We start from the raw sequence: 27,779 nt of genomic DNA, 5'->3' as shown, positions 1-27,779 counted from the left end.
ACTACAGCCAACGGGCTCGACAGTATTAAAATATAGGCAAAAAAGGCCCACCAGCTCGAGTCCCATGAGCTTGCTGCTATAGGCATATAAGGCACATGAGCTATATACTAGGCAAACAAGGCCCACGAGACCGACACTAGGCAAAAAAAAAGGCCCACGAACTCGACACAGTGTCGCTCTCGTGGGCCTTGTTTAACTATAGTGTCGAGTTGATGGACCGTATATCTCGTGGGCCTGCATTACTTGATGTCGAGCTCATGGGTCTTGTTCACTATAGCTCGTGGGCTGTATAACTCGTGGGTGTGGAGCTCGTGACGTGCTCCTTTTGAAACCCGTATTCGTCAATCGTCATGCATGCTCTTCCTATGCATGCTCCTTCTATTTGATGTATACGCCCTACCTTCCCTCTTGCCTTGCTCTGTTCGGCAAATCTGCCAGGCAAGCGTATGTTCTCAAAGGACCTGTGTCGAGATGTCCTTTGTGGAAAGAGGAGCAATATCAACTTTTGTGATACCGTGAGGCTACCGAGACCAACAATGATAACAGAATACTTCTATACGATTATCATTACAGCCGCATTCAGTTATCATATCGATGTGTGAGACACTTTTGAGACCACTGGGTCTTTTTGTGACGAAGCATGTGCAGGTGGGACAGTCGGGAGTGGTGGAAAAGCAAAGAATTTGAAGTACAGCGCTCGCCGTGTATGAGAGCTGCCAAGTTCTCCCGATTCTGCAGGAATCTCCAGCATGACAACAATTTATGTCCTGACGAAAGAATATAAACACCAATGAACACTGGGTCTAAGAATTTATTTTTGCCTATTCACACGCAAGTCACACAGCAGTGCCTTCCTTGTCGCTTTCTAGAACCGCCCTGAGCTTGATGTGTGACTGTATAGTGGCCCTGGCCATGACACATGTTCTTGATTTAGATACCCGTCAAGTCATTTATAGGAAGGTATCAAGTACAAAGCAGTAAGCAGTGCACCTTTTTTGTGAAGTTTGAGGAAAAAAAAAACACATGAGAGTCTGGAATGAAGGCTATTGTTCACTCGACTCGAGGGACGACTCGCGTTACTCGCTGTTATGCGGGGGAGATCTTTCTACCACCTGTTCCTGTAGGAGATGAGTTTGTCAGGTTCAAGCTCCAATTCTATAGCGTGAAGATATGCACTGGTTTAGTCGCAGTTGCGACTTCTGCAATTTTAAACCATACTATTTATCCATTTAGACATTTCCGATCAATTACCCCTTCGTGCCGCCTGCTCTATCGCCTACTGTTCCCTGCGAATATTTAAGATACAGGAAATAACAGCAGCAGCCTACGAGGCACCTTCAATGTCAAAAGTTACTTGTACTTCGACAAGATGTCCCTCGTGTTATAGAGATCAGCAAATGTGAAGTCACAATGGCCAATCTGCAAAACCATCAACTGGTGTCTTGGAGACGTCGAATGTTTGTTCCTTTTTACTTTTTGTTTTATTTCCATGATGCTACCTTCTGATAACAAGCGCTCAAAAACGTATATATGCCTAGGCTAAGTTCATTGTTGGAGGTGCTTTTGCAAACGGTCATCTCCACAGAAGATTAACCCGACTTATAATTCTATACATACTCATTCAAGTACTGTCTTTACTATGTCGACACAGTACACTCAATGAGTTGTGTGAAACCTTCTTGGTACACCCCTACTCCCAAATTTGTCTAAATTTGTCAGATGTCAATGCGAATATTAAATCCCTACAACCTGTTCTTCAAGCAACACCATTATAAAGGCAATATCACCAAAGACACCGAGTGACTCGGTGTTTTTGGTGTACTCTCTAAAAAAATTCGAGTGAAAATTTTCACTCTTAAAAGGAGTGAATACAAAAAAGAGTGAATTTAGAGTGGAATTGTAGTGAATTTCGAGTGAAAATGTTCATTTTCACTCATTTTGGAATGACCTCAAGGATCACTCGAAGATTTTGGAGTGATCCCTGACGTCACTCTAAAACGAGTGAAAATGAACATTTTCACTCAAAATTCACCTCAATTTCACTCAAAATTCACTCTTTTTTGTATTCTCCTTTAAGAGTGAAAATTTTCACTCGATTTTTTTTTTAGAGAGTAAATTAAAAATACTTGTTCGAGTCTATTACTACCAAAAACCTCTGGAAATAAAATTCAAAATTCAAACCCTCTTAAAAATAAACACAGCTCACCGGAGGTACGGTTGCCCTTCCAGAAATTATTTTTATATAATGTATATATCATTAAATCCAATTGTACCCAAAGTGAAATACATTCCATTTAGCAGTTCATTGCATCATGGCATAGACGGTAATTACAGCATTTTGAAATAGCAGACGCTCCTTTTGAAAGCGTGTGCAATACTGACATTATATTGGTTGAATGATGAAAATAATTGTGTTAAACGCCATATGCCGTTGTCGGAAATACGAATCTTGTGAAACGCCATATATGCACTTATTGATCTTGGGTGGGTAGTGTACTCAGCACACACAAGGAGGAATACAACAAATGTTGACCGTATAGAAATGTGTAATGCCAAATGAACAGGATGCGCAGTAACGAGCCGCAGTGGGCGTGTTTATGTGTATGTTCTACAGTACTTGTAGTATGTGCGTTGTGTGTAAATGTCTACTGGTCACATGATACGCCACACCTCCGCCATGCCTCCTTTCACTTGTGACGTCAACAATAACATTCACACGTCGCGGGTAGCCGCGCATCTGACCGTGACGACGGAAGCTCATGTAATCTGCGGGACGTGCCGAATGTATCGCACGACATCACGCGATGCTGTCTCATCATAAGCTCGCCGCAACCACAGCACTAAAACATTCCCCGAGTCTGGATTGGCTATCGCATCAACACATACCCAGACACACCCCTCACACACCCGACACACACAACACACACAAAAGTACACTCACACACACACATGTGACACACGCACACAAAGTACATCCACACACACATCATTCCGCGGAGGTTTTGTGCTTTCATCAGGGAGGGTGGGGCTCCCACTCCCGGTGTAATCTGCGAGACACAACAAATTCATTCATGTTATTGTTGTTGCATGCCTCCCACGCCCGAAGTGTCCCCAAATTCACAACACAGGGCAAAGAAATATGTTTTATGAGACCCTCAGGTGAAGCTTGTCTGAGCTATTGTTGGTACATATGAATTAATAATACAAAATATCTCTGGATTCATGCTTTTAGATGATGGGTTTGCCAAGTAGAGTCAAAGGATCGTACGTGCGTAGTATTTGTATGTTGTTTTGTTTTTGGTGGACGTATTTTGCTCTAAGCACGTACTGTAGACTACTGTACTTGAGGAAATCACCGAGTGTGTTATTTTCGAAGAAAAACAGAATGTGAAGAAGAATGTGAAACTAGCAGTGATAAATATGAGTGGAAACGGGAAGGATATAAACTGTGTTGTTGTTGTTGTTTTGTTTGTTGTTCTTGTGTATGTGTGTGTTTTGATACTCCAAAAGGAGCTTGTGATGAAGACATGTCACGTAAATATGTTTGGTATGTACTTTGCCCGTCGTGTCTACGTCATGTATGTGCATTGGTCACCTGCAAGCCCCTTTCACCGGACTGGAACGTCTTGCGTACTGTGCAGACAGAATTCCTTGCGTCGTTGGCGGCCGATGATATAGCCTGCAGCCGAAGCGACTGGCCGTCGGTCACGAGCGGACGAACCCCCCTCGACGAAATTATTCGATGTTTTCCTTTTTGTGCTCCTGTGGTACCCTCACTATACAAAGAAGAAGAAGAAGAAGAAGAAGAAGAAGAAGAAGAAGAAGAAGACAACATTCATTTGAGGCTTTGTCTGACTAGATGCTTGAGAGAGCGAGAGGGGCTGTGTACGGTATAATTCTATGCTGGTTTTGACTGCAGTGTACTTTCGATTTATATATTTCGTGTTCACTCTTGGCTGCTTGCCAGATCTTTGAGGCATTCCGCGCCGGCGAACCGGCTTGGGTAAAACGAGACGTCTGCCTAGTTCATGTGCAGGTCAAATACGGGTCTTCGAAGTCTTCAGATTCAGACTTTATTCTGCGATGATCTCCGCCAACTGTTTCCAGTGCTGCTTGACGCGCTTTCTCGAGTCGATGTAAACATAATGCAGAGACGCTGGTATTACAAACTACGTTTGTGATTGACGACATTAACACCTCTTTCACAGAGTTTCGAGAAGCGGTATTGCAGTTATGTCAAGTTCATACGATTTATCAGTTCTTTGGCGTCCTGTGTAGACGGCAAAATGGATCTAATAATTCAGAGGGATGTTTCGTTCTCTTTGATGGCCAGACCAGTCCTTCAATGCTGATATTGCCTTTCTTGGTAAAGTTTAAAATTCGGGTACCCGCGTCAGAATCCTATGTGGTTGAAAACCAATAACAAACGTGATTGTAAGCAAACACAACACGACAAGAATGAGAGTAGGTGGGGTACTGAATACAAATTGTATTGCGGAACCCACTACATTGACTTGACATTGGTGATCAGATTGCGTGGGATGACAAATTTAGTGTGTATTGCAAAGCAATATAAAACCACGGAGCTAAGTAACTCGATGATAAAACCGTCTAAGAATTCGACAGCTGCTTCTAGCAAGGGGGAAATACGTAGCTTCATGCTGGGCATTACTGAGTATCTCTACGCTTTATACATTCCTTCCTTCACTGATGTTTTCATGTCTCAACTGCGCAGTACTCAGTTCAGTCTCTCTTTCACTATACACATGTACGTGTAGCCTCATCTCAAGCCGGACACAAATAAACATACTTGAACGGCATCTAAATTATATCGACATCTACGGCTATAATTGTAAATGCATACCAAATTTGGGGCATACCTTGTAGGCGTGTGACAAAAGTTGATCCTCATTATTGACTAGAAAACTTGCCCGTGTCTTCGAAAGCAAGTTGGATTCCAGGCATTAGAATGTCTTCCGTGGGATATGACGGTGACATTTTAGCTCGTTAGTTTTGTTCTTTCTCTCTTTTTTTTTTTAAAGGAGTAAAATAGCTAGATATTTGATACACTAGTACTGGAGTGTAGGATATAAGAGCTTATTGAAGAAACCAGATACAAGTTGTCTCCGTTATTTGTATACGTTTTTTATCCCATGATCTCTTGAGTATGATGAAATCGACGACGTATCTGCTGCAATATAAATCTTCAGGATTGAAGGAGGCAGACTACTTAGTATCCTGAAGAAGAAGATGAAGAACTCTGACTAGAGTTCAGTGAGGATACGAGACCTCTCGCTTGTCCCCGATGATTAATGTTATGTGAGTGTGCAGTTATATGTACTCGATGGCAAGGGTTTTTGAGAGCTCATCACACTGAAATAGAGCTATCGTTTGCTGATAGGGCAGGAAGCCAACTCGATGACTGGTGCCATACCAAGGGAGCGTCATTTCCTCGTGCCTAACTCGAGTAACCGAATAAAATGAGCGTTTTGGGAGTCCTTACATCATGGCACCAGTTCTCTTTAAATCTTTTTTCCCCTGGTTTCCCTTTTTAAATCGGTGCAAGGAGTCAAAAGAAGTGCACTTTTTATCCAATATCGCGTGTTTATGCTAGACTTGCATCGAAATTTGCGCTGGTACGCTCACTGCGGACCGGTGACAATCTAGACATGAAGCCTGTAGGCTGATTTTATTGTTGCTAGTAAATCGTTCTGCGAATGAATTTGAATGGTATATTATATTCATGTATCGTATATCCGTTGCTGCAAACCCCCTTCACTCGTGAATGAGACAGGATAGAATATCATTTGTCAGCCACTATAAAGCGTATACTGGTACTATAGTGGTAGGCAAAAAAACGGGGAAGAGATGGGGAAAGGATGGCGGCGAATGATAACGATCTAACGGCTAAAGAAAGGCTACGAAACAGGAAGGTGTGTCTTGGGTGTAGCGGAGGCTGGTCTCCAGCTAGGTCGCGCATACATAATGAGAACGCGCGTATCGTGTGTAGACGTAAATGTATTTTATATGCTCTGCGTGCTGATTCGATAGTATGGAGCATAAAATATGTCCGACCATGTGCATAGGGGTGTGTGTTTGTTGTGTATCTGTATATACTCCTGCTCGTCTTTCTCTTTTCACTGTTTCATTCTGTTTATGTTGGCCCATTTGACATTCTGGAATAGAACATGTGCACAGACTTATGCTGTATATTTGTTGTATGTCGTTATGACACCCATGTCAGGAATGAATGATTCGCGTACTAGTTCCCATTATGATGTCACCTGCAGATATTTCTGCAAAATGTAGGTGTTTTGAATGTTAATTTGATGCAATCTGCGTGTAGAGCAATGATGCGCGTTTCTCAAATAATGAACGTTGTGACAAGCATGGCGAAAAGCAAGAATAGCAATACAGGCTCCCAATGGTGTAGAAAAATAAAGGAGATACAATTAATGGTAGAAATGATGTAAGCATTTTCAGTAATGACAGCAAAAGTAAAAAATATAATGTAAGATAATGATGATTATAGTAAGTATGTTTTAGACATTGTCATGTTTTGTGTAGTTTCATCAATTTAGTCATGATATTCTTTTTCTTATCGAAGACATTGATATTCTACTCAATACATCCAAGGAAAGATTGGATTTTAGCCTTTCCGTTATGGTATGGAGGTCGATGCGAGTATGTTTATTATGTTCTTTTTGAATCAGCTCATTATCTCCAAGTAGGCGAATGGGGTTCAGCATTTTGATAATTCCTACGAGGAGTACGTGCATAGTTGAAGCTCAGCATCTCACCGCACTCCTCCGCAGTCTTCTCGGAGTGGCGATATTCGGGGAAATCCTGCCGCTGTGGCTGACGCAACGAGATCCTTGATAATGATCCCGAACGAGAGTGATCCATCCATCCGGATAAAACCAGTTGACTAAAAGCAAGACATATATTAATCGCGAGTGAAAACAAAAACAACAAGATACGGAAGAACATTCATGTCTGCACATTGCGGAAGGAAGACGTAATATATTTTTCTGCGAGAATGTCAGGAATGATTATACAATTTATCTTGAGCTAATGACGTTTTCATACAGTATTATTATCAAGGCTGGGCAAAATGTTGAAAAGTGATTGGTTGTTGTGAAGATTGCATTGTATAGGGAGGCGGAGAAAAAAAAATACAGATTCAGGATAATTATGGAGAAAAGCAAACTATGATTTTGAATAATGGATGACCTGTCAGATAAACATGCACACAGTATGACAAATGACAAATTATCGTTACCACCTTCCTGATTAAATGGTTGTACTGCACGAACGTCTCATTATCATGATGATGATAGGCCTATACTGCGTATACATAAGCTGTCATTTTGCTCTTCGAGGCTAACCGTAGTTCAAGAACGACTTTTGTGTTGTCAGCAATTTGTAGTAAATTGTCATTTTAAAGAAGTTTTGTGCTTTTATTATTCATTATATCATTTGTATACAGTATCTTTTATGTAGTTTATATCTATTTTTATCTGTATTTACCTTGCAATGTACTTTTTGTTAATACTATCCTCGCATTTCTTTTCTTTTGTTTTGTTTTGTTTATTTTTTAAGCCAGTGAGTACTTTTTTTTCTCTTTATTTTTTTGACCTGGTCGTGTTGTTGCGATGTCATGATTTCATAGGTGCAGGTAGGGACTATATTATATTTTTCTGGAATAGAATAGTTATCGCTTCCTCACTAAATGCGAGCCCTGGTTTAAATGTGAGACTGCCATATATTTTATGTTGAATCTTAAGTCGTATCATATCAAGATAGAAGTACATGTTTGTCGTTAAAGAATTGAGTAACCGCACTATTCCTCAAATCGAATGAACCATATGAAGTATATAAACGTAAATTTACTACGCCAGAAAGGATTGTTCTGATTGTATAACTGTTTATTTTCATTTTCATATCCACATTATCATTATCATTCTTGTTATTATTATTATCATTATTTTTATTATCACTGTCATCATCACAATTTTGTGCTTGTCAAATAATGTGAATGGCGTCCAAATTATTACCTGACGCATAGACTTTATGTGAATAAAGTGAATTTGATTTTCATCAATGCAGTCATGTACCATCAGTCATGCTTTATCCCCATGAAATGTAGAATTTGTCAATCTAGTGACCTTGTTTGATTGGATTGATCCGGTGTTGAAGTACAATTGCCGTTGCGGTTTTAGATAATCGAATTCCACAATGTGAATGACTGCCAACCCCAATGATCATTGTCAAGGTCCTCTTGCATGTGTATCTTACCGTGGGTGAGGAACCTGATAGGTAATACACTGTATACATACACACACAATAATGTACACATACACACAGACACAGACACGCGTACACATACAACTGTATGGCGCACACACATAATGAATACTACGAATTGCTATGTATAATACACTATACATGTATTTACAATAATTATAATTTGAATAAATTCATTTCATTGGAGTGTTCACGGATGTTACATCCAATGACCAAAACAAACACACACACACACACACACACGAATTAATTATTGATACATGTGTAACAGGCATGTCTTATACCGCGAGAAACGGTCGCATTCACAAACTGCTGCTTTCCATTAAAATTCCTGGAAATATAATATATGACGTCAGGGTACTACATCCATCCTTTTCAGGATAAAGACGCGTATTGACATTAATGAGTCTCCAGCATCCTTAGAGCTGAGAGCGAGTTCATCTTTTGTTTCTTTCCTGTTTTGCCCGACAAATTATAAGTATATTTTTATTTCATTTCATTTATTAATATTGTAATGCAAAGTTGTATGTATTTATTTATATTGTAATGCAGATCTGACAAGACATATTGTAGCAAAGAAGAAGCTAAATATGTCTCGAAGCAATTTAATAGGTTTGCAGTGAAGATGGTTGTACACGTATGTCAGTTTCATAATAGTCAATAATCGTTTAACCCAGATGAACTATGCAAAGTTCACGACACGGGCGTCGAACTTTTATTGCTACCTATAAAACATAATGGAAAATCTTTTGGTACCTGGTAGCATCATATACAAAGATAATCAACATAAAACATGAAAGATGAGATAAAAGTAGAAAGACGCGGGGGCCGCGGAAGAGGGGGGAGGGGGGTGGGGACCTCAAAAATGCATGCACACTTTTGGCTCTTAAAAACAAAGGTTTAAAAAGATAGTCGAAAATAAAGATGAAAAATAGAAACAAAACATGACTTTTCGAGGGTTCCATGCGGAGACTGAAGCGGGGTATTCAGCTTTTAACCTTTTTGTGAGATAATTAGAAACGTCTTATATGGCATATGAAAAAGCATACAATAAGAAGGTGAGACACACCTTTAATTAGGACCACGTTGTTTTACTTTTTTTTTATCTCTCAGCCATTTCAAGACAGATTTTAATCAAATAAACTTTGAATTCCTGTTAGAATCGTATGCTCTTTTATATTTCATGTAAGTGGTTTCTAATTATCTCACGAAAATTTAAACTCTGAATCCCCCACCTCAACCAAGGCTATATACCACCCTTTTACCCTCCTCTCCTATACACGATGATCATCTTGCAATCATTATTAACCGGGGAAATGTAGGCTGCGGCTTACTCAATACCATGCAGGCTGCAACCGGGTCATCGACGTCATTCTACGATTACGAGCGATCTACCAGTATACCACAGACGATCAGTGAATGTATAAAGAGTATAGTGATGGAATCATACGTGACCACATTGATTTTATCATGGTAGGCTGCTTCAGGCTGTAGAAACTTTTTTCCTGTTATGTTGGTGCCTGTTATGTTTTGATTACCACCCCATTCCATTCTACTTTTTTATTTCTTTGTTTTATACGAGGGAAAAAATCATACTTTTAATAGTATACATAAATTCAACGGATGTTTCATATCAGTAATTAATGCATAGGGTCTCTTAGAAAAGATATGCCTGTGATTAACTGCTCAGACCCGGTTAAGATTTTGTCGGAGGAATAACTCAGCTGTAATTATTAGCGCATTTAGAGATGAATCATGACAAATCGTAAGGAATTGTAAGAATAATGATAATAATTAACATTTTTACCGCGCTTAATACAAAGTTTCTAAGCGCCTTATTGTATCCATATACTTATACTGAAACATATAATCTTAAATTATTCAACATAACTATACAAACTCTACAATAATTTGCATTACCGGTACTCAATATGCTTAAGTAATAATCAAGTGCTAAAATTAGCATACTATAATTACAACACACACACACACACACACACACACACAAAGAAGAAGAAAGCGTAACATACAAATTGTAACTTCAAACAATTTATGTGAAGAACTTATCAGTTTCATCTCAAATCAAGATCATGATCACTCACAAGCGCGAGGACATCCTGATCAAATGAGAAGGGATACAAAATGCAATAATAATAATTACATGACGTGGGGTTGTGGCAGGTCCTCGTGCATAAACTACACACCCTGTGATTCGAAGCAGAATCACTTTAAAGTGTAATGGTGCAACAGTCTGATTCTCTTGTTCATTTTTTTTTTCTTTTTCCTTTCCTGTAGAGTACGTTTTTTTTTTTTTAGTTGTTAACAACAATTTTAACAGCAATTTCATGTCTTAGAGTGTTAACAATAAGTGCATCATTGCTCATGACTTATATCGCTTATACCGTAATGATGATTATTGTCCAAGAATGTTGAATGAGTGATAATCAGTAAACAATATTATGAGGATGAATTTATAACGCTCTTGCTATTTGTTGTGTGTAACGCACGTGCTAAATTCTTGCAGAATTAAACAATATTGTGAGCACTTTGTAGATAATTCTGGTACTAAAATATCAAACATAATAGTTTTGAGCGGTTTTCTTCGATTGCCGGTATGAGAGGGAGCTTGCGAGATGATAATAAGTCTCGACCGACGTCACCACTCCTAATTTGGAACCCCGCAAGCTACGTGAACTACGTGCTCCCGGTGTGGTCCTCTGCTCTCAAACACGTCAACAAATCGATGCTTCTCTCACTCTCTCCCTCCTCGTATTCCATCGAAACTTCCATACTATACGACTACTCTCTGCTACTATACTACCACTATCACTACTATGCTATCTTACTATATGTGTACAGATACTCTTAAAGAGGAAATCCAGTCCAAATATAAGTCAGTCTGATAAAAAAGAGTAAAATCTTACGAGTTCAACGGCAAAAAAAAAAAAAAAAAAATGACTGAAATCGGATGAAGAATAAGGAAGTTCACTTATGTGACACTTTGAAGTTTTGTTAATTTCTGCAAAACAGTTCTTGTACAGTGGATATGAATGTGCAAATGAGTGAGCTAACCATGTCATATACCCTCACAATTTTCCATTGATCGTGTACAAAAAAAAAAAAAAAAATGAAAATTCAATGCTTCTGTCATTGAAGGCTGAAACATGATGTTATTCCTGGTTGAATATTCAGAGTAGTGACCAGTTAGACATATAGCCTCGGGCATAATTGCGTTTGAATGAAAAACTGGAAATTTCACAATTTTATGTAGATACAGACTATATTGGTACATGTAAGTTGTGAGGGAATGACATGCTCACTTTGCAATTTGTATACATGTATTGATATTGACTGTTGAAGAGCTGTTTCCCCCAAAAATTGCGAAACTTCCATGTCATAATTCCTTACATCTCATCCGTTTTAGATCAAAATTAATCCGTTGAACTCGTAATATTTTACTCTTTCTTATCAGACTAACTTATATATTGGACCGAATTTCCTCTTTAACTGTTTCTGCTACTTACGCTACTGGTTTTAGTATCACAAGCCTGCTTTTACTGATGCTGCTTGTCGTTATTCTATACATTGCTATTCTCATGCTGTTACATCATTTTGGTGTTCGGTATAGTTTTCGTTTCATGCATTTACTCTGGCTGATGATAATTTTAATTAAAATTTTATGGGGGCTATACCGTGTGTCATTCATCCCTTTCATGCGAAACGTGCATATCTAGATTTATATACCAGTTTTGTATCATGTCATTTATATCATTGCATGATAGCATTGTCACAAAGATTATTATATAATCCGTTACCATTGTTATTATTATTATTATCATATCATCATTATATCTTTTTATCTTCTTTCCTTTTTTCTGTTATCTCTTCACTTTTATATACACACTTTCTGGGCCCCTTTTCATAAGACTTGTTATTAATGACAAGTTGTCACAGTTGTTTCAAGCTACTGAAATCCTTGCATCTGATTGGCTTAGAGCAAATTTGTCATAGAAATGTGGCAGTTGTCACTAATAACATGTTTCATGAAACGAGACCCTCTATGCATCGGACACTGGTGAAATCCCTTCAGTATCCATGGCTCAAAATGAAGAGACAAGTTCAGAGCCGTATAGATGATTATTATATACCTCACTCATTATCTCTGATGATTGAAGGCGTTGTATTGGCAACTGTCTTTTACATGTGCGAGTAAACTTCAACAGTTTCTCCACTTTCAAAATGCATGATGGGAAGATGACGTTTCCATTGGGGTTTTATGTAGGATTTGAAGACCTGAATATAAGAACAACCCAAGTCCAATTTTTGGCCAAATTCAGTTTGACATGGGAAATTGTAGCTTATGCATGGACTCATCTTGTGTATAAATGATAAATCCTAATTACCCCCGGAAGTGCCTGAAATGAAATGAGTTAAATCTTATATCAATGTAAGAATGAAGGACTTGGGTCATTCTTACATTCATATTATAGCGCCCTCTCTCATCCTTCTCTCATCTCTATAGCAGAATATCAAGTACAGTGTATATGAATCAAAGAACGACCCAAGTCCATATGAATCAAAGAACGACCCAAGTCCACCACACAAAATGGCCTCTCCACAATTAATGTAAATGTTAATTGACATGATAATATGTTCTAATTTGTATATACAATGTTGCCTTCCTATCACAGTTAAATAGAATATTATTGGACAAATAAAAAAGATATGAAGTTTTATTAGTTTACTCGAAATGGTCTTCCATGGACTTGGGTCGTTCTTATATTCATATACTCATTTGCGTTAGGTGGAATCTTGACCGAGGATGTTCCTCCGGCGTGATGCAGTATATATACCTATACATTGTATAATAATAATAATAATAATAATAATAATAATAATAATTATTATTATTATTATTATAATTATAATAATGATAATAATAGTAATAATAATATATAATTTATAAAGCGCAAAACCTGTAGACATTATTCTTCTGCGCTGTATACTGTGAAAGAAGTGAAAGTGCGGTGTGCCGATTGTTCTTTCAGCATAAACAACGTAATAACAAAACAGCAAAGAATGACATTAGTAAGTTCTCATGTGATGATGACAGTATGGCTAATTTTATGTGGACCGATTACTGATGATACCCACTGCTTTATTTTCTAATTGCCAATTACAGTTAAAAATGAGGCAAGTACAGCTACTCATTACATATTTTTAGAACTCTATTGTTTATTGCAAGTCACCAAGACACGATCACAGTTATACAGACGATTTAGTATGTCTGGGCTAGTACAGGCTTTGTTAATTCTCACTTGAGATTAACTGTCTACGTTTTGAGTTAGGCCAAACTACTAGTATCCCCTTGAATAATTTAGAGAGAAAAATCATGTTTTCTGCTGACTCACTACTGTCTGTTAGTATTTAGTATTTTGAAAGGGTCGCGGCTTGGCTAGACTATCAGCAAACAAGTTGAATTATTCAACTGCATGGATTTACGAGATGTATGTGTGTTCAGGCTCGTGAAGCGACAGAGCGCATTAAAGTACTCCGGGTAACATCTTTACCGGTATTCAGAACATCTTTACCGGTACTCAGATAATGGATTCGTCATATTAAACGAGTTCTGGTCACATTTCGAACGACGCGTGTCAAACTTTGATGTGCGTGCATTTTTTTTTTTTTTTTTTTTGGGGGGGGGGGGGGTTCGGTATCGCAAAAGTATGGTTATTGTGTCTTGGCGCTCCGCCGAAATCTCATACTGGAACGAGTGATTTATATTCTCTTAAGTAAATAAAAACCATGTTTTAAGGAAATCCTTCATTGTCTGAAGAAGAGGATTAACGAAAACGCCCCGGGTAGGCCGATAGGTCCCATCAGCTAGGGGATGTAGCACATACCGCCACGTTTCAAAGGCGGATGTGAAAGTATGTTAAGAGCAGTTCGTTCACCTGATAACAACACGCGAAGTGATGGGTTTTGTTTCCCTCTGACTGATTTTGTTCTTGTGTTTTATGATGACGCTGATTTCACCAGTTTAACCGGGGAAAACACTGCAGGCGTTCCTTCCGATCGATACTTCAATACACGGGGAAGGCGTTGCTTTCACCAATTACCGAGAGAGAATTGTCCAGGCGTTTCTTTCGATCGAAATTGCCGGTTATGGGAGAAAATAAATGTGTGGAGTTTATTCGGGCAACGTTGATAAGGATGTATCTTGGTCTCAATTGTGACCGATCAAAGCTAGTTGTAAACTTCGAGAGAAGTGATTTCGTGATTTCGGAGAAGCTATCACTAGAACATCTCTACTTTCGGGAATGACATGAGACTCCCATCGGTATCATTGACGTAATATAACCCCCGTATACAGTAACCTAGTCCATTACTGTGTATTCCGCAAAAATACTCGTACCACGCTCAATCTCGAGTGCCTTGTAAACACCGCAGATTATGCCCTGAATAGTGGAGCTTGTTCTTACCCAACAGTGAACGCCCTTGTGACCAGTACGAGAGGAAGATATAGACAGAGTGGAATACTGTACATACAAACGAATACCTCGTTTGTTGAAGGGGCCTTTTCACTGTCTACATTACATACTGTTGTTGTACAACCGAGACGCAAGAGGGTAGAAAAGCGGGTCTGAAAAGCAGACTAACGTCGGCAAAGGCATACTCGAATCGACACAAAAGAAATGCGAGCCAAGCAGTAAAAATTGATGTCGTTAATGTGGGCTGTTGCATACTTGATGTTGGTTGGACTGACTGTGGGAAAAATGAAAAAGAAAAAAAAAAAGGAATACCCAAACACGCAAACATCGACATTTTATTGTGGTACTCGATTTCCCCCCCCCCCCCCATAATATTATTAATAACAACGCCGTGCCGGCTATATATTGTGTATCTTCGCTGGTACGCGGTCGTGAGCTTTGATGATTGCTTGAAAGGAAATGGAGCAGGAGCAACAAAAGAATGTCATTTCATGAGAGAACTCGGTAAAATTACTACGCCTGCGAAAGAGCATCACATAATTTCTCGACCCTGAATCAAAATTCATTGACTGACAAAAACACGATCCGAGACTTGATAGCTTTCATCGACCTTCATGATCAGTGTGATTTCTGACTCTTCTTATCATTCCTGAACGCGCTACTAGTACATGTACTAAATTTACTGGACGGAATACTCTTGTCTCTAGTTAGGTATATGGTACATGTATAGTTGTAGTAGGGTGCGAATAACCAAGCTCTTGAATTTTTGAGGTTTATTGACGTTAACGAATACATATTTACATAATTCAAGTATTAGCCGGAGGTGAGAAGCGCCTCCCTCGCATTAGGCCCACCGAACATTCCCATGCGTTTGTGATCCCAGCATTTTCGCATCACACTTTGTCACAATATCTTATTTTCACGCCGCATATTTATTCATGTTCACTAATATAGAGAGGAAGAGAGAAGAAATAAAGTAGAGCGCAATTCATGTCATGCTGTTGAATACTAAGGCATCATGATGGCCGACACAAATAGCATTTTATTTATGCTGTCGTCATTATTTTGTCTAATCGGTCGGTGCCCGTGTCGCAGCGTGCAACGCGTTTCGCGTGTCACGTGAACTTCGCGAACTCGATCGCCATTTTGTTTACGTCAGGAGTTACCGATGCGCAACCGAAGAGCTTTTCCTCAGTTTATCACGAGTAGGTAGTGAGAGAAATCTCTTTTGTGCGCAACTTTTTTGTCAACTAAAGTCTGCCGATATTTCGGCATCTTGTATTCATCAAGGTGAGGAGTGATGTTCGCTTGGGAAGTTGCTTCTCTTTTTCTTTTCCTTTTTTTTTAACAGCGAACGCAATCAGAATAACAAATGATCAGCAACTTTTGGTATAAATATGTTACCCATATGAGCAAAGTTCATTTCACTTCTAACGGAAACTTGTTTGCTACAAGCAAATGACTCAAAACAGTGATGCATCAGTTAAGCGGAAGTTTGCGGAAATCCGACTAACTATGAGAAAGTATCACTTACAGAATGTGGAAGGAGTTGCAGAAAGAAAGTCACATGAGATAAATATACACCATCACAAACGACTGCGTAAGTTTGGGGTGTTTTTTTTTCCTCGTATTTTTGGAATAAGATCACACGAAAATCAGCCAACGAATTATGTTATCTCTGGCCTGAAAAGTGCGATAGGGTTGAGGTTACGACGCACTTCGAAAGTGCATCGTAAACGCTCCCTCTCATCAATCTGTATGACCGTGTTTACGTTTTCTTAAGTGTCTTCCCGACCCGTGAGGCATTCGGGTATACTCTCGTTTTGAGAACGTCAACTGGATGTTTACAATGCCAAGGTCACCTGAAAGACGAAATCGGAACTTTCTGACCCTGGGAAAGTAGTCGTCTGACCTTCCGCTCTCTCTTGCGCTCTGTATACTGTACCTGTGAATTAATTTCCTCAGTACAGAATGATACGAGTACTGTATCGATATAGCACGTGACGCCCGTTGTTAACTCTGCTACGAGGTCCATGTCGTACTTCGTAAAGTAGACCAAAATAGTCTGCTTCGCGACTCTGGCTTGTCGATTTATCCTTCTTCCGTAATATATAGGCCAATGTTTTCCTTGAGAAGGCCATCGGCCAAGGTAAGATGTGTACCGCGGTGTCGGCATATCTCTCGAGGTCGATCGCTTACCGAGGAGAGCTGTCTGCTCTAGGCTGGTATGATTACAGTATTATTTGTTCGTGCGATCGAATTCCACTTCTTCCGTAGACGTAAATGGGCCTGACGTCACAGTGGGCTATGTGGAAAATGCATTCCTGTCGCCCGTGCGTGAAGTGTTGAGGTCGCGGTCCAAGGCAGGGTTACACGGGACAGTGTGTGCCCGTAAGTGCATGTGTGTATACCACTGCACTTTCATACGAAGTATACCCGGCAATCGTTTCATATAAATGTCCACATTTGCACTTCAAGTTTGCCCAAGATTATAGTGATTCCAGACACGTTTGCCTGTAAATGCCAAATTTAATAACGTTGATGAATGATACTGCCAAATCAAGAACCGTTGCAAAGTTTGGAGCTTTTACTGCTAGAATCACACAATGCTACAGTAGAGCATTTCTATGAGTGTGGAATACGAATACTGTATTCCACAGCAAGCATACACTTTCCTTCATACACACGTACACACACACACACACACACACACACACACACACACATCTAGACTACACACATTGATTTGTGTGGAACTGTGTGATTTTTACCCACAAGCATGACAAAATAAAGGTGATCATTGTACTATTTTCTTTTTGTACCAGAGATATAAATGATTTTCTTTTAAGCGTGCGTGCACACGCACACTTAGTGAAAGAAACCATCTCGTTTGTGGAAAATGATTTATGCTGAAGTGTGCAGTGAAAACAAAGATGTATGATAGTAAGAGAGAGAGAGAGAAAGAGTGCAAATAATATATTTGTAAAAGAGAGGGGGAAAGAAAATCGTAGAGGGCAAAATTTTGGTAAGAAAAAGCTTTAAAAACTAATGTATCCTTCGAGATGATTTGCTTCGCTAACCAGGTCTCTCTGCTGTTGTCAATATTTGATCATTTGGAGATTGATTGTGAATCTTGAAAGGTCAAGAAAGGGGCGGTTCCACTTTGGTATGAATTTAGCTGTAGAACATAGGAAATTTAGGTCGTACGGTTGAGAATTATGTCCATCTGTTGCCAAGTCAAATACTAGGATCATGGTGTTGAAAGTGATATGAACATTTTGTGGAATGGGAGAGAATATTGAAATCACCTTAAATATGTAGAAATCCCCTTCCCCCTTCGATATTTGATCTTGTGCGAGACATAGTTGTCAAATTTGATTGTCAGTTTGAGTGATACCAATGTTGAAAATGTTTTCCATACAATTTACTTTCCAAAGCTAAATGTGAAATATGTGTTCTCTATTTTATTGTTATTATGTCAACCATATGCATTTTATGTGTTACCAATTTCATTGATTTCTCATGTGTGTCCGTAATGTCAACCATATGCATATTAAGTTTTATACCAATTTCAATGATTTTACAATAATATAAGGATCCATTTCCTTTGGTTTCTCTCTGTTGTGCAGGTGATGCAAGATTTCTACAACCAGTCCAATTATGACAGGCGTGGCGAAGCCCTCAGTGATACCGGTGTCTTATGGCTCTGGTCCACCACAGTCTCTGTGTGGTGCATCGGTGGCGCCTTCGGTGCCATGGTTGGGGGTTACCTCAGCGATGGACTGGGCAGGTACATTAACCACAGCCACTCATCTTCTGTTCTCAGATTGAGGTCCACAGTTTGTACCTGTCTTCCCTCATCCCCTCCCCCTTTTCTTTTTAATGGGGTAATCAAATGCACCCCTTGAATGATATGATATAATGAGAGAGGGAGGGAGAGACTCACTACTATTTTACATACCAGTGTAAGTGCAACTCATCTGTTGATACAGTCTTGTAATCACGAGGGAATGAAAATCAGATTTATAGAGTGTTTGAAAAGTAGAAACATTCAGTACCTCTAGAAATGAAATGCTCATATTTGCGATTGTGCAGCTTATGTGCTAGTAATGCATGAATAGAAATGGAAAAGGAAACTACTCTGATAACAATTCACAAATACATGAAACATACATTACAATGGGTACCTGTGAATAGGCTGCATTTTATCAATACTATGTTTGAAGCTGTATTCTAGATGTGTCTTGTGGAACTTGCATCGGGGATGACATAAAGATGATTAGTTACATAACATGGGAGGGCTGCTAAGATGCCGTGTACTGTAGGTCAGAAACCTGTTCATTGGCAGCAGCTTCGTCAATCAAGCGATAGCCAGTCAAGAAAGCTCTATCCTGGAGTTATGCAAGGATTGCTAATCACATGTTTGGCTTGCTCAGAAGGCTGTGGAGAGGGAATGGGATTATCTGCAACCAATAGATAGTCTATCTAAACCTCTAATACTATTAATGAGGGCAACGGTGATATGATCACCGTGGATAGGTGTATTAGCAGTAAATGTAAAGACTGACGGTCAATTATTTGTGCCTTCAGTCTTTATGCGTACTTGAAGTAAAGTAGAAATATTGTTTAGGAATTTAATACAGGCAAACAAGTTCAGTGTACAATTTTAAAATGCTTTGAACAATGTCAGTGGTAAAAAAAGAAAGAGTGAATAAAGTAACATTTTAAAGTCATTGACACAAAAGAAAGGGGAAAAGAGGATACGCATTTCAGGGATTAAGTATTTAAGATAGAACAGAATGCGAGCAAAATGCCAGAGAAGATTTGTATTTGCTTGCACTGCTGTGTTAGTTTATCTTCTTCTTTTTTCACTGAGAGTGTAACATCGTTTGGAGGCATAAGTTTAGTTAGTTTGCATTATTTTCTTTCAGCTAATGCAAAGTCTCAGCAGATTTCTCCAAACGACATTTCCTTTCAAGGACTACATACTAGTAGTCATGGGTGTTACCTAACCGCAGCAGCGACCCCATACGGACAAATACGTACCGTTACAGCGCCCCGCGATGGGGTTAGGTGTTACCATAAAGCTCTTTATCTGATTTACATCACCTCAGCGAACTTTTAAACAACATATTAGCCAAGTTTTATGGAGACGTATAGTAAGAATGACAAAAAGTACTCAGTCTTACTCTGAATATTTAAGTGATTTACGCATAATATTATAACTGGGGATATATACATGTATATATTAATAGTAATATGGGGCTTCCTAATTGAAGATATTTTTTCTTTGTAATCCTATTTGTTTTGATGCCTAAAGAGGCTGCTTTAGAGGTCCAGTGTTTGTTGTGTGCGTAAAATAGACTTTACGCCTTAGTATGGATTTCTTATTGAAGGGATTAAGATAGGTGGAATCTCCATGTCTGTTTGTTTTAACTGCCCTTGCAAAGACTTATCATATCAGAATGAGCTTCAGCTGGCTTCACTCATTAATTTGTACAGCAAAGTTCACTGTACGCTACAGGGTTCGCCAAACAACACTACAGGGTGAAGGCCTGCTCATTCCATGCTAACATGTAGCCAAAACGTATTGCCTCTATTCTGAAGGGTTTTAGGGATGATTGTATGAGAACAGAATTGTGTCTGTCAAGTTGTGTTGGTTGTTGTGTTGATGTATTTGAGATCTTTGAGTGATTCCAGAGTCATACATACTTATTTCTGAGGTTCATAAGATTATTGTACTGTACATTTGCCCAGGGCATGTGTGTGTGTGTGGGGGGGGGGGGGGGGGGGGGGGGAAATGGGCTGCATTTCACATTGTATCTGGTCATTTAGCTGACCTAGCTGTAAATTATATGGACAGGGTAAATGCAGGACAGTCATGAGACAGCAGAATAGAACCGTGCAACAAAAATCGGTTCATCTTTTAATGTTACATGAGATTCTATGGTGGACCATCTGGACATGATGTGGTCCAATGGTTTAATCTACACTTCACTGGCAATGCATGAAGACGTGTAGTGAATACGTGCCCCCTGACGTGAGTGCTAACCTCTTTCAGCAGAGCTGTATTCAACAGTGCTTTGAACCAGCCGTGTTCATAAATGGTGTTCTTTTTAGATCATTCATGTTTTGTGCCCTTATTAGATACAAGTATTCAACATGTGTTGACTCATATTATCTACCTGAAAGTAATTATTCGAACAAAGAGACCACGCAAACTTTAATAGTAATGATGTATCGAATGAATATTTAAACTCAAAAGCCTCAGTCAATCAATTTCTTTTTGATCCCATCACCAAAAGAAATAAACTGAAAGAAACGAGGGGTAAGGAGAGAAATGTTCAAGAAAAAATCATGAAAAGATGCAAACTAACCTCCACCTGCTACTAATTTCTTCCTATTTCTTTCCCTTTTTTTTCAATACTACCATAGGAAGGGCGCCCTCCTGATGATCAATATTTTCTCTCTGGTTTCTGCCGTCCTCTTTGGCTTCAGTGCTATGGCCAATTCTTATGAGATGGTCATCATCGGCAGATTAATCCATGGCTTCTATGTTGGTAAGTGTGAACACTCATACACACACACAGAGAAACTATTCAACAGTATGTAATTGATGAGACCACAAAACTGCAACAGGAGCAGTGGCTGTGGCTGAAAGGAACAGAAGAAAATGTTCTTAGCAACCATTAGCCTGGGTAAAAATAGATTTAATACATTGATACAATTGTATCTCATCATTATTTTGAAAAAGATAGATACTAGGTGCTTCATCACATGCACCCACACACTGTACACAGAGGGAGAAACATTAGAGCAGATACAAGCTTGTAAATAAACCCTTATGCTCATGCTAACCAAATTAGATTCATTTGAACAAAACAAACCCCTTAACAGGGTTGTTGTGTGCACTTGAAAATGCTGTTATTGTAGAGCACTTCTCTAAATAGCCTCCTTGAGGTGGCTAGGTATGGAAGGCCTCTCTCTAGATATTTCTCTGACTGCAGAGTTGTGACTAAACTCTGCTGACTGCTGACTTTTCTTGAGGGGAGTCATTAATACAATGGTCCTCAGCTTTGCCGTTTTTACAGATATATTAACATGTACTATTGAAAACAAAATAGCAATGATAAGAGACTTAGACATTTCCTCTTTGGGCAGGAAAGATGCCAGTGAGCAGGTCAGAAAGATAAAAGGGAAAGTGTTACGACGGGGTCTAGTTCTGCATCCAGGTCGTATCCAAGACTAAAGCAAATCTTCTTCACTGCTTGTAAAACTATGCCTTACCAGGGAGGTGTCGAACACCTCCCTGATTGGATGCTGGCATTCGGAATGAGGCCAGGTCAATATTGAGCAGAGATGTTTCTTGTGGAGGACAATTCATCTGTATTTTCATGAATTTTCTAACTTATCATATAGAATATTTTAGGTATTCCCCCTCTTTTCTCAAAGTGAAGACATTAATCTTTTGTGCCTTCCATTTCACTCTGACTGGATGGAATATTGGGATTTATAAGTTCATGTTTTGGGGTCATCAAAGACTTCAAGCTGGAGTTCGTTGCACATGAATCCCCCTCATCTCCTGGATTGAAAGCGAGCATCGTGACCTTTAGAGTGAGCGCTCAGTGCGGGGGAAATCCAAAACCGGAGGATTACGGGGGAGAGACTTAACGAGAAGAGGCTTATAGGGGTCTAATCACCCTCCTGTCCAGTCTAAGTCCACTGAATATTAATGGATGAAGAATACATGGAGAAATATGTTCATTTTTGTCCATCTTCATTATTGTCTTTTCATTTTTAGTCAGGACACATCTTGATTATTAAACTCATTCCTTGAAAAATGTAGAATATTATCTCTGATAATTTGGCAATCCCCTCAAGAAAAGGTCCACTAGTTCTCATCTCTGCCCCTCCTTCACCCTCCCCGTCCCTCCCTTGGGATCAACCTGGTGTCTCTAGCATCCATGCTACTGACCATTCCCTGACTGTTATCTGACCCATGTATCACATATCTGTCCATATTGGGGAATCCATTGCTAGCCACAAGAGCAGAGGAGAACCTGTCGCCTTTGTTCAAGCAACGGTACTACTCCACATTGTTTGGTTATCAATTATATGAACTTTGCTCCTCTTAACAAAGTAGGTCGTTTAACCTTTCCTTTGTTACTTTGATATAGATCTGTGATATTCTATACTACTTGTTGCCCATTTGATCATAGACAAACCCAAGTGGTTATGTAAATGTCATTTAGAGAGAATGAGAATGGAGGAATTGCACACTTTTCGATAAGATTGTGTGGACTAGCCTTCTCCTACTCTTTGCGGCGAGATAACACTACAAAAGTCGGAGTCTGCTTCAAAGGTCATTTATCCATTTTGCAAACATCACAAAATTTTGCAAGGTTGAAGAAAATTGTCTCCCAACATCATGAATGAAATCTTTATAATACACTTCAGAGATCTTTAAAAAAGAACTGAAAAACTAATAACCTCATGTACCTTGAGAATAGGCTTCCCAGTTGTACCAGGAATAACAGTTGAAATTTTGTGGTCGAGATAAATGCACTGGACATCTGTAGTGTTCCTGTCTTCTCTATCTTCAAGATGTTTCCAATTTTACCATTCTCAGGAAAGGTCCGAATTACCTCTACAATACAGCAGCTTATGAAAGGAATCATAATTCTAATGGTGGGGTATTTTCAAAGCGACACCGAACTTTAAGTGATGAAATGATATGAACCAATTCTGTGGACAAATGCCGTTGCACTTGTTCACAGAGGGTTAAGGTCAGAGTGATCACTGCTTCATCATGGTCCTATTTTAAAGTTCTGTTGCACAATTTTGTGAGGTAGTGATCTAGAGCTGTTTCTGTTAAAAAAAGTAATGCTCAAATGCGCGCAAGCACGCTCACAGAAACATACACAGAAAAAAAAGGCAAAAAGAAAGATCTGTTAGAGTGGGCAAGGAAAGATAAAGTGATATGAATGAATGAAATTCTGAAGACTATCCATTCTTACCCTTTTATTAGAGTGAACTTGCATGCTGTCATTTCTTTTCTTTTTTTTAATCTGTCTATGAGCACATGGAGGTTTATTATCAGATCATTAATAGTAGATCAAACTGTCAGGGACAATGTCATGGGAAGGAAAATGTGACACTCTGGTCCGGTATGATCACACGTCATGTTGTTCTAATGATAGTGATCGTGAACTTCGGCTTTTTGATTGTTGAATCTGGGTTTCAAGGTCAAACTCCATTGCTGTTTAATAGGTGTGTATTAAACTCGTCGCTAACTCAAGCTCAGTTACAGAGCTCCACCTGAAAAGAATGTTATCTGGATTGAGAATGAGACTTTGGTACTTTGAATCACCATGTTACAGAACTACAGACTCTGTTTTGCATGATTCGGTACTAGGACAAATGTCAATTATTCTTTCACACAGAATTTCCCCCTCAGAATGTCATTTTTGAAAAGAACATGGCCTCAAAACCAGAAGCTCCTAAATGTCTGAATATAAGATAGGAAAATTGACTTCATGCAAAAGCTGAAAATGCCCAGTCCCTGACTGCAACCAAACGCAATATATGAATTTGAGCTAGCGTAAAATAACTGAGACAGACAATGAGCATAAATGAGACAATTAGTATAAAACTATGAGCTGTCGGTCTTGAGGGCTGCATGTTTTTTGTAAGAAAATATATCAGTAAATAAATGAAGGAAATAGTTTGAGATGATAAACAGTAGGATACAAATAAGATAACTAGATTAAAGGGTGTGCACAGTTCTGGTTGAGGTGAGGATTTAGCTTTTAACGTTTTGCGAGATATTCAGAAACCACTCTATAAGATGTCAAAGAGCATGCAATTTCAAGGGGTATCAAAAGTTTATTTGATGAAAATCGGTTTTGAAATGGCTGAGATATCCAAAAACAAGGTGAAACAAAGAGATCCTGATAAAAGGCGTGGCCTGTCGCCTTTTATTATTATCACTTTTTTGGATATCTCAGCCATTTGAAAACCAATTTTCATCAAAGAAACATTGAATCCTTCTTAAAATTACATGCTCTTTCATATTTCATAAGAGGTTTATCATTATCTCACTTAGGAATGTTCAAACATGAATCCCCACCTCAACCAGTACTGCACAGTCCCTTTAATGAATAAAGAAGAGTAAATGACATGAACAGAAAGAAAACATAATTGGTGATGTCATTGATGAACAATGAAGATATATGTCAACAATATTCTAGATGATGAGATTATCCTCTAATGTTTGACGTTTGAAGCAACCACAGCCATTGTTAGCCCCATTAATGATGCTTGAGATAACATTGGACAATGGAGAAGAGGAAAGTTGTTTCACCTGTATCAGGTGATTTTTCAAAAGCAAAACATGTTTGCGTACTTTCACATATATACCTTTCTTTTTGAGTGCTCCTTGTCTATGTGACGTGGCCTTGCTATTGTTCTCTGAGTACAATATCACAAGACATGCACACACCAGAGAAAGCCGAAGAAGGCAAAAAATCTGTTCTGCACCATCAAGCACTGTCCACTGACTCCACCCCGAACTAAACATACATGTATGCAGACCTCCCAACTGATCTGAATTTGGAGGAAAGAATCTGAATTTTGACCATTCCAGGCTCTTGTTTCAATAGGATTTTCCTATTTTTCTGATGATTTCACCTCACAATTCCATGGGAACTGCTCTTTCTCTCCTACCTTTAAGCCAAATCATCCCTATTTTTCAGTTAGAAAGGTTGGGAGGTCTGCTCATGGTATGGTACAGCTGTAGCAAGCCATGAAGTTAAACTAATATTTCTGTTGATGAGTACTAAGTTGCTGTGCAGAGGATCGTAAGAGCGTCATGTGATGCTTGAGATGATCGCCGAGCGAGCCATTAGACACGCTACGGAAAAGTTTCTTCCGAGTGACCGACCTTTAGTGAAATGCTCAGCCGCACAAAATTCTGCCGGTAATTTCATGCAGTCATAATTATGCTGACTTCCTCTCGGTTGATTGTTTCACCATGTACTACAATCGTAAGAATACAGATGGGCCCATCCTGTAATAGGGTCTTGAACTCTACTGATCTCTTTGCCGTATCATCCACCGATATGACCACTTGTCTGAACGCTTCCTCGAACCTGTCTTTGCTTGCCTCTTCCTCTGCTCGTTAACCAAATTCTTGTCTCCAAATTAAATCTCACTTTTGGGAGAGGAAATGATCAACAAGCAAACCCCCAAAACAACAACAAAGAAAAGATATAACAGGAAGCAATTCACAATCTTCATAAGGGAAGGCAATCTTTTTTTGACCAAAGTCGGGTGGCGTGATTCGGCCTGGTGTCAATGATCGCAGTGGCGATCTGTGGCTGCCTTTTCAGTCTGTGAATTTCATAGTGGAAATTGTGGGGCTAAGGAAGACTCTTGTTTCTCTGCGCTGTGAGAACTCATGCCAATTGAAGAAAATCTAATATTATTATGATTTCTGTGAAGATAAAAAAGAAAGATTAACAGATAATGAATGGTATTTATGGAATTTATCCAATATATAGATTGGTGCATGGCATTCATCTGGTTCTCATTGTGTGAAGATCCATTGTACTTTTGCAATAGTCATCTTTCTATGACATTCAAACATTTGTGATTCGACACTTAAGTTGTGACATGTAGTGTGTCAAGTAAAAAGCTTTATTAAATTGAATGTTGAATTGAATGATAACAAATTTTAATTCTTGGACTGCCCCTCTTCTTCCCCAAACCCCCAGGAACGGCCATCACGATAGTTCCCCTCTACCTGGCCGAGGTGTCGCCAATCAATTTACGAGGAGCCATTGGCACCATTCACCAGCTGATGATCACCATTGGTATCCTCATTGGTCAGGTGAGTGGGCGGAGTGTCTTCTTCCAGACTGTAACCATGGTGATCATTCCTTCAGAGAGGATTACTCATTCTCGTGCAGCAAGACTGTTGGGCTCGCCTTCTTAGAAATGATGCAGCTATAATGCAGATCAGAACAATCTGTCCATATGTCTATTTTGTTTTTTGTGTGCACATGTGCTAAAAACATCAATCATTTGCATCACGTAGCCATCTTAACCTGTCAATTTATACATGTGTATCAGCCTCTCTAGATGTCTGTGCTACAACTCTCTATCAATCTCACATAGGTATACATATCTATATATGTATACTTTGTTACCAGGTACATCAATCTACATTTAAATAGCAAATATACCTACCTATCTGTTATTGGCCTATCTCTCATCTCTTTTCCTCTTAGACCTTAGGATCATACATTTCTCTTCTTATCTATCTGTTTATCTATGTCTATATCATGTTGTATCAATCTACTTACCAGATATACCAATTTATCTACCATTGGCCTTGTATCACTCTTTTGTAGGCCCTGGGATTATATGCCTTCCAGGATGAAGATGCCTGGGCCATCCTCCTCTCGCTCATCGGTGTCATGAGTGGCGTCCAGCTCATCGTCCTCCCGTTCTGTCCGGAGAGCCCCAGGTGGCTGCTACTGTGCAAGGGCAGAAAGAGTGCCTGCGAAAGCGGTATGTCAGCTCTTGTGGAGCAGTGAAATGTGCAGAAACCCATAAATGCGCAGACAACCGCAAATGTGCAAACTGCAAATGTGCAAGCGTCTTACCCGTAAATGTGCAAACAACTGCAAAATGAAATGTGCAAATATCTTGTCCTTAGATTTGTGCAAACATCATATCCTTTAATCAGCAAATCTCTGAAATGCATCGACTGTAAGTGTGCAACATGACGCTGTGATAGCATAGATAGCATAGCATAGATGTGGTATTAGTGGTCAGGTCGCAGCTGATGCATGCATCAGCGTACTCACTACGGGCCAACATTCAATATTAGCACTTTCAAAACCCTCAAAGATTAGGAATGTTGAGTAAGGATGTCAAACACTCAAAAGTTCTCTATATTTAAGGTTTTTTTTAAAT

The 27,779-nt window shown here is 39.2% G+C and overlaps 1 protein-coding gene across 1 annotated transcript in view; it reads left to right on the top strand.

Moving 5' to 3' along the window:
- The window catches only part of LOC139717665 (solute carrier family 2, facilitated glucose transporter member 1-like), a 49,237-nt gene that overhangs the window by 12,778 nt on the left and 8,680 nt on the right, over nt 1-27,779 (top strand). The window contains exons 2-5 of the mRNA XM_071629171.1: nt 18,428-18,588; nt 21,234-21,358; nt 26,573-26,688; nt 27,212-27,371. Of these exons, the coding sequence (XP_071485272.1) occupies nt 18,428-18,588; nt 21,234-21,358; nt 26,573-26,688; nt 27,212-27,371 (562 nt within the window). The remainder of the gene's footprint in view (nt 1-18,427; nt 18,589-21,233; nt 21,359-26,572; nt 26,689-27,211; nt 27,372-27,779) is intronic.

Source organism: Diadema antillarum, unplaced genomic scaffold, assembly GCF_040938485.1.
Source record: "Diadema antillarum isolate AM-2024a unplaced genomic scaffold, OU_Dant_1.0 scf00000079, whole genome shotgun sequence".
NCBI lineage: Eukaryota > Metazoa > Echinodermata > Echinoidea > Diadematoida > Diadematidae > Diadema > Diadema antillarum.
The sequence above is the reverse complement of the archived record's forward strand: the minus strand, read 5'-3'. Positions and strand labels throughout refer to the sequence as shown.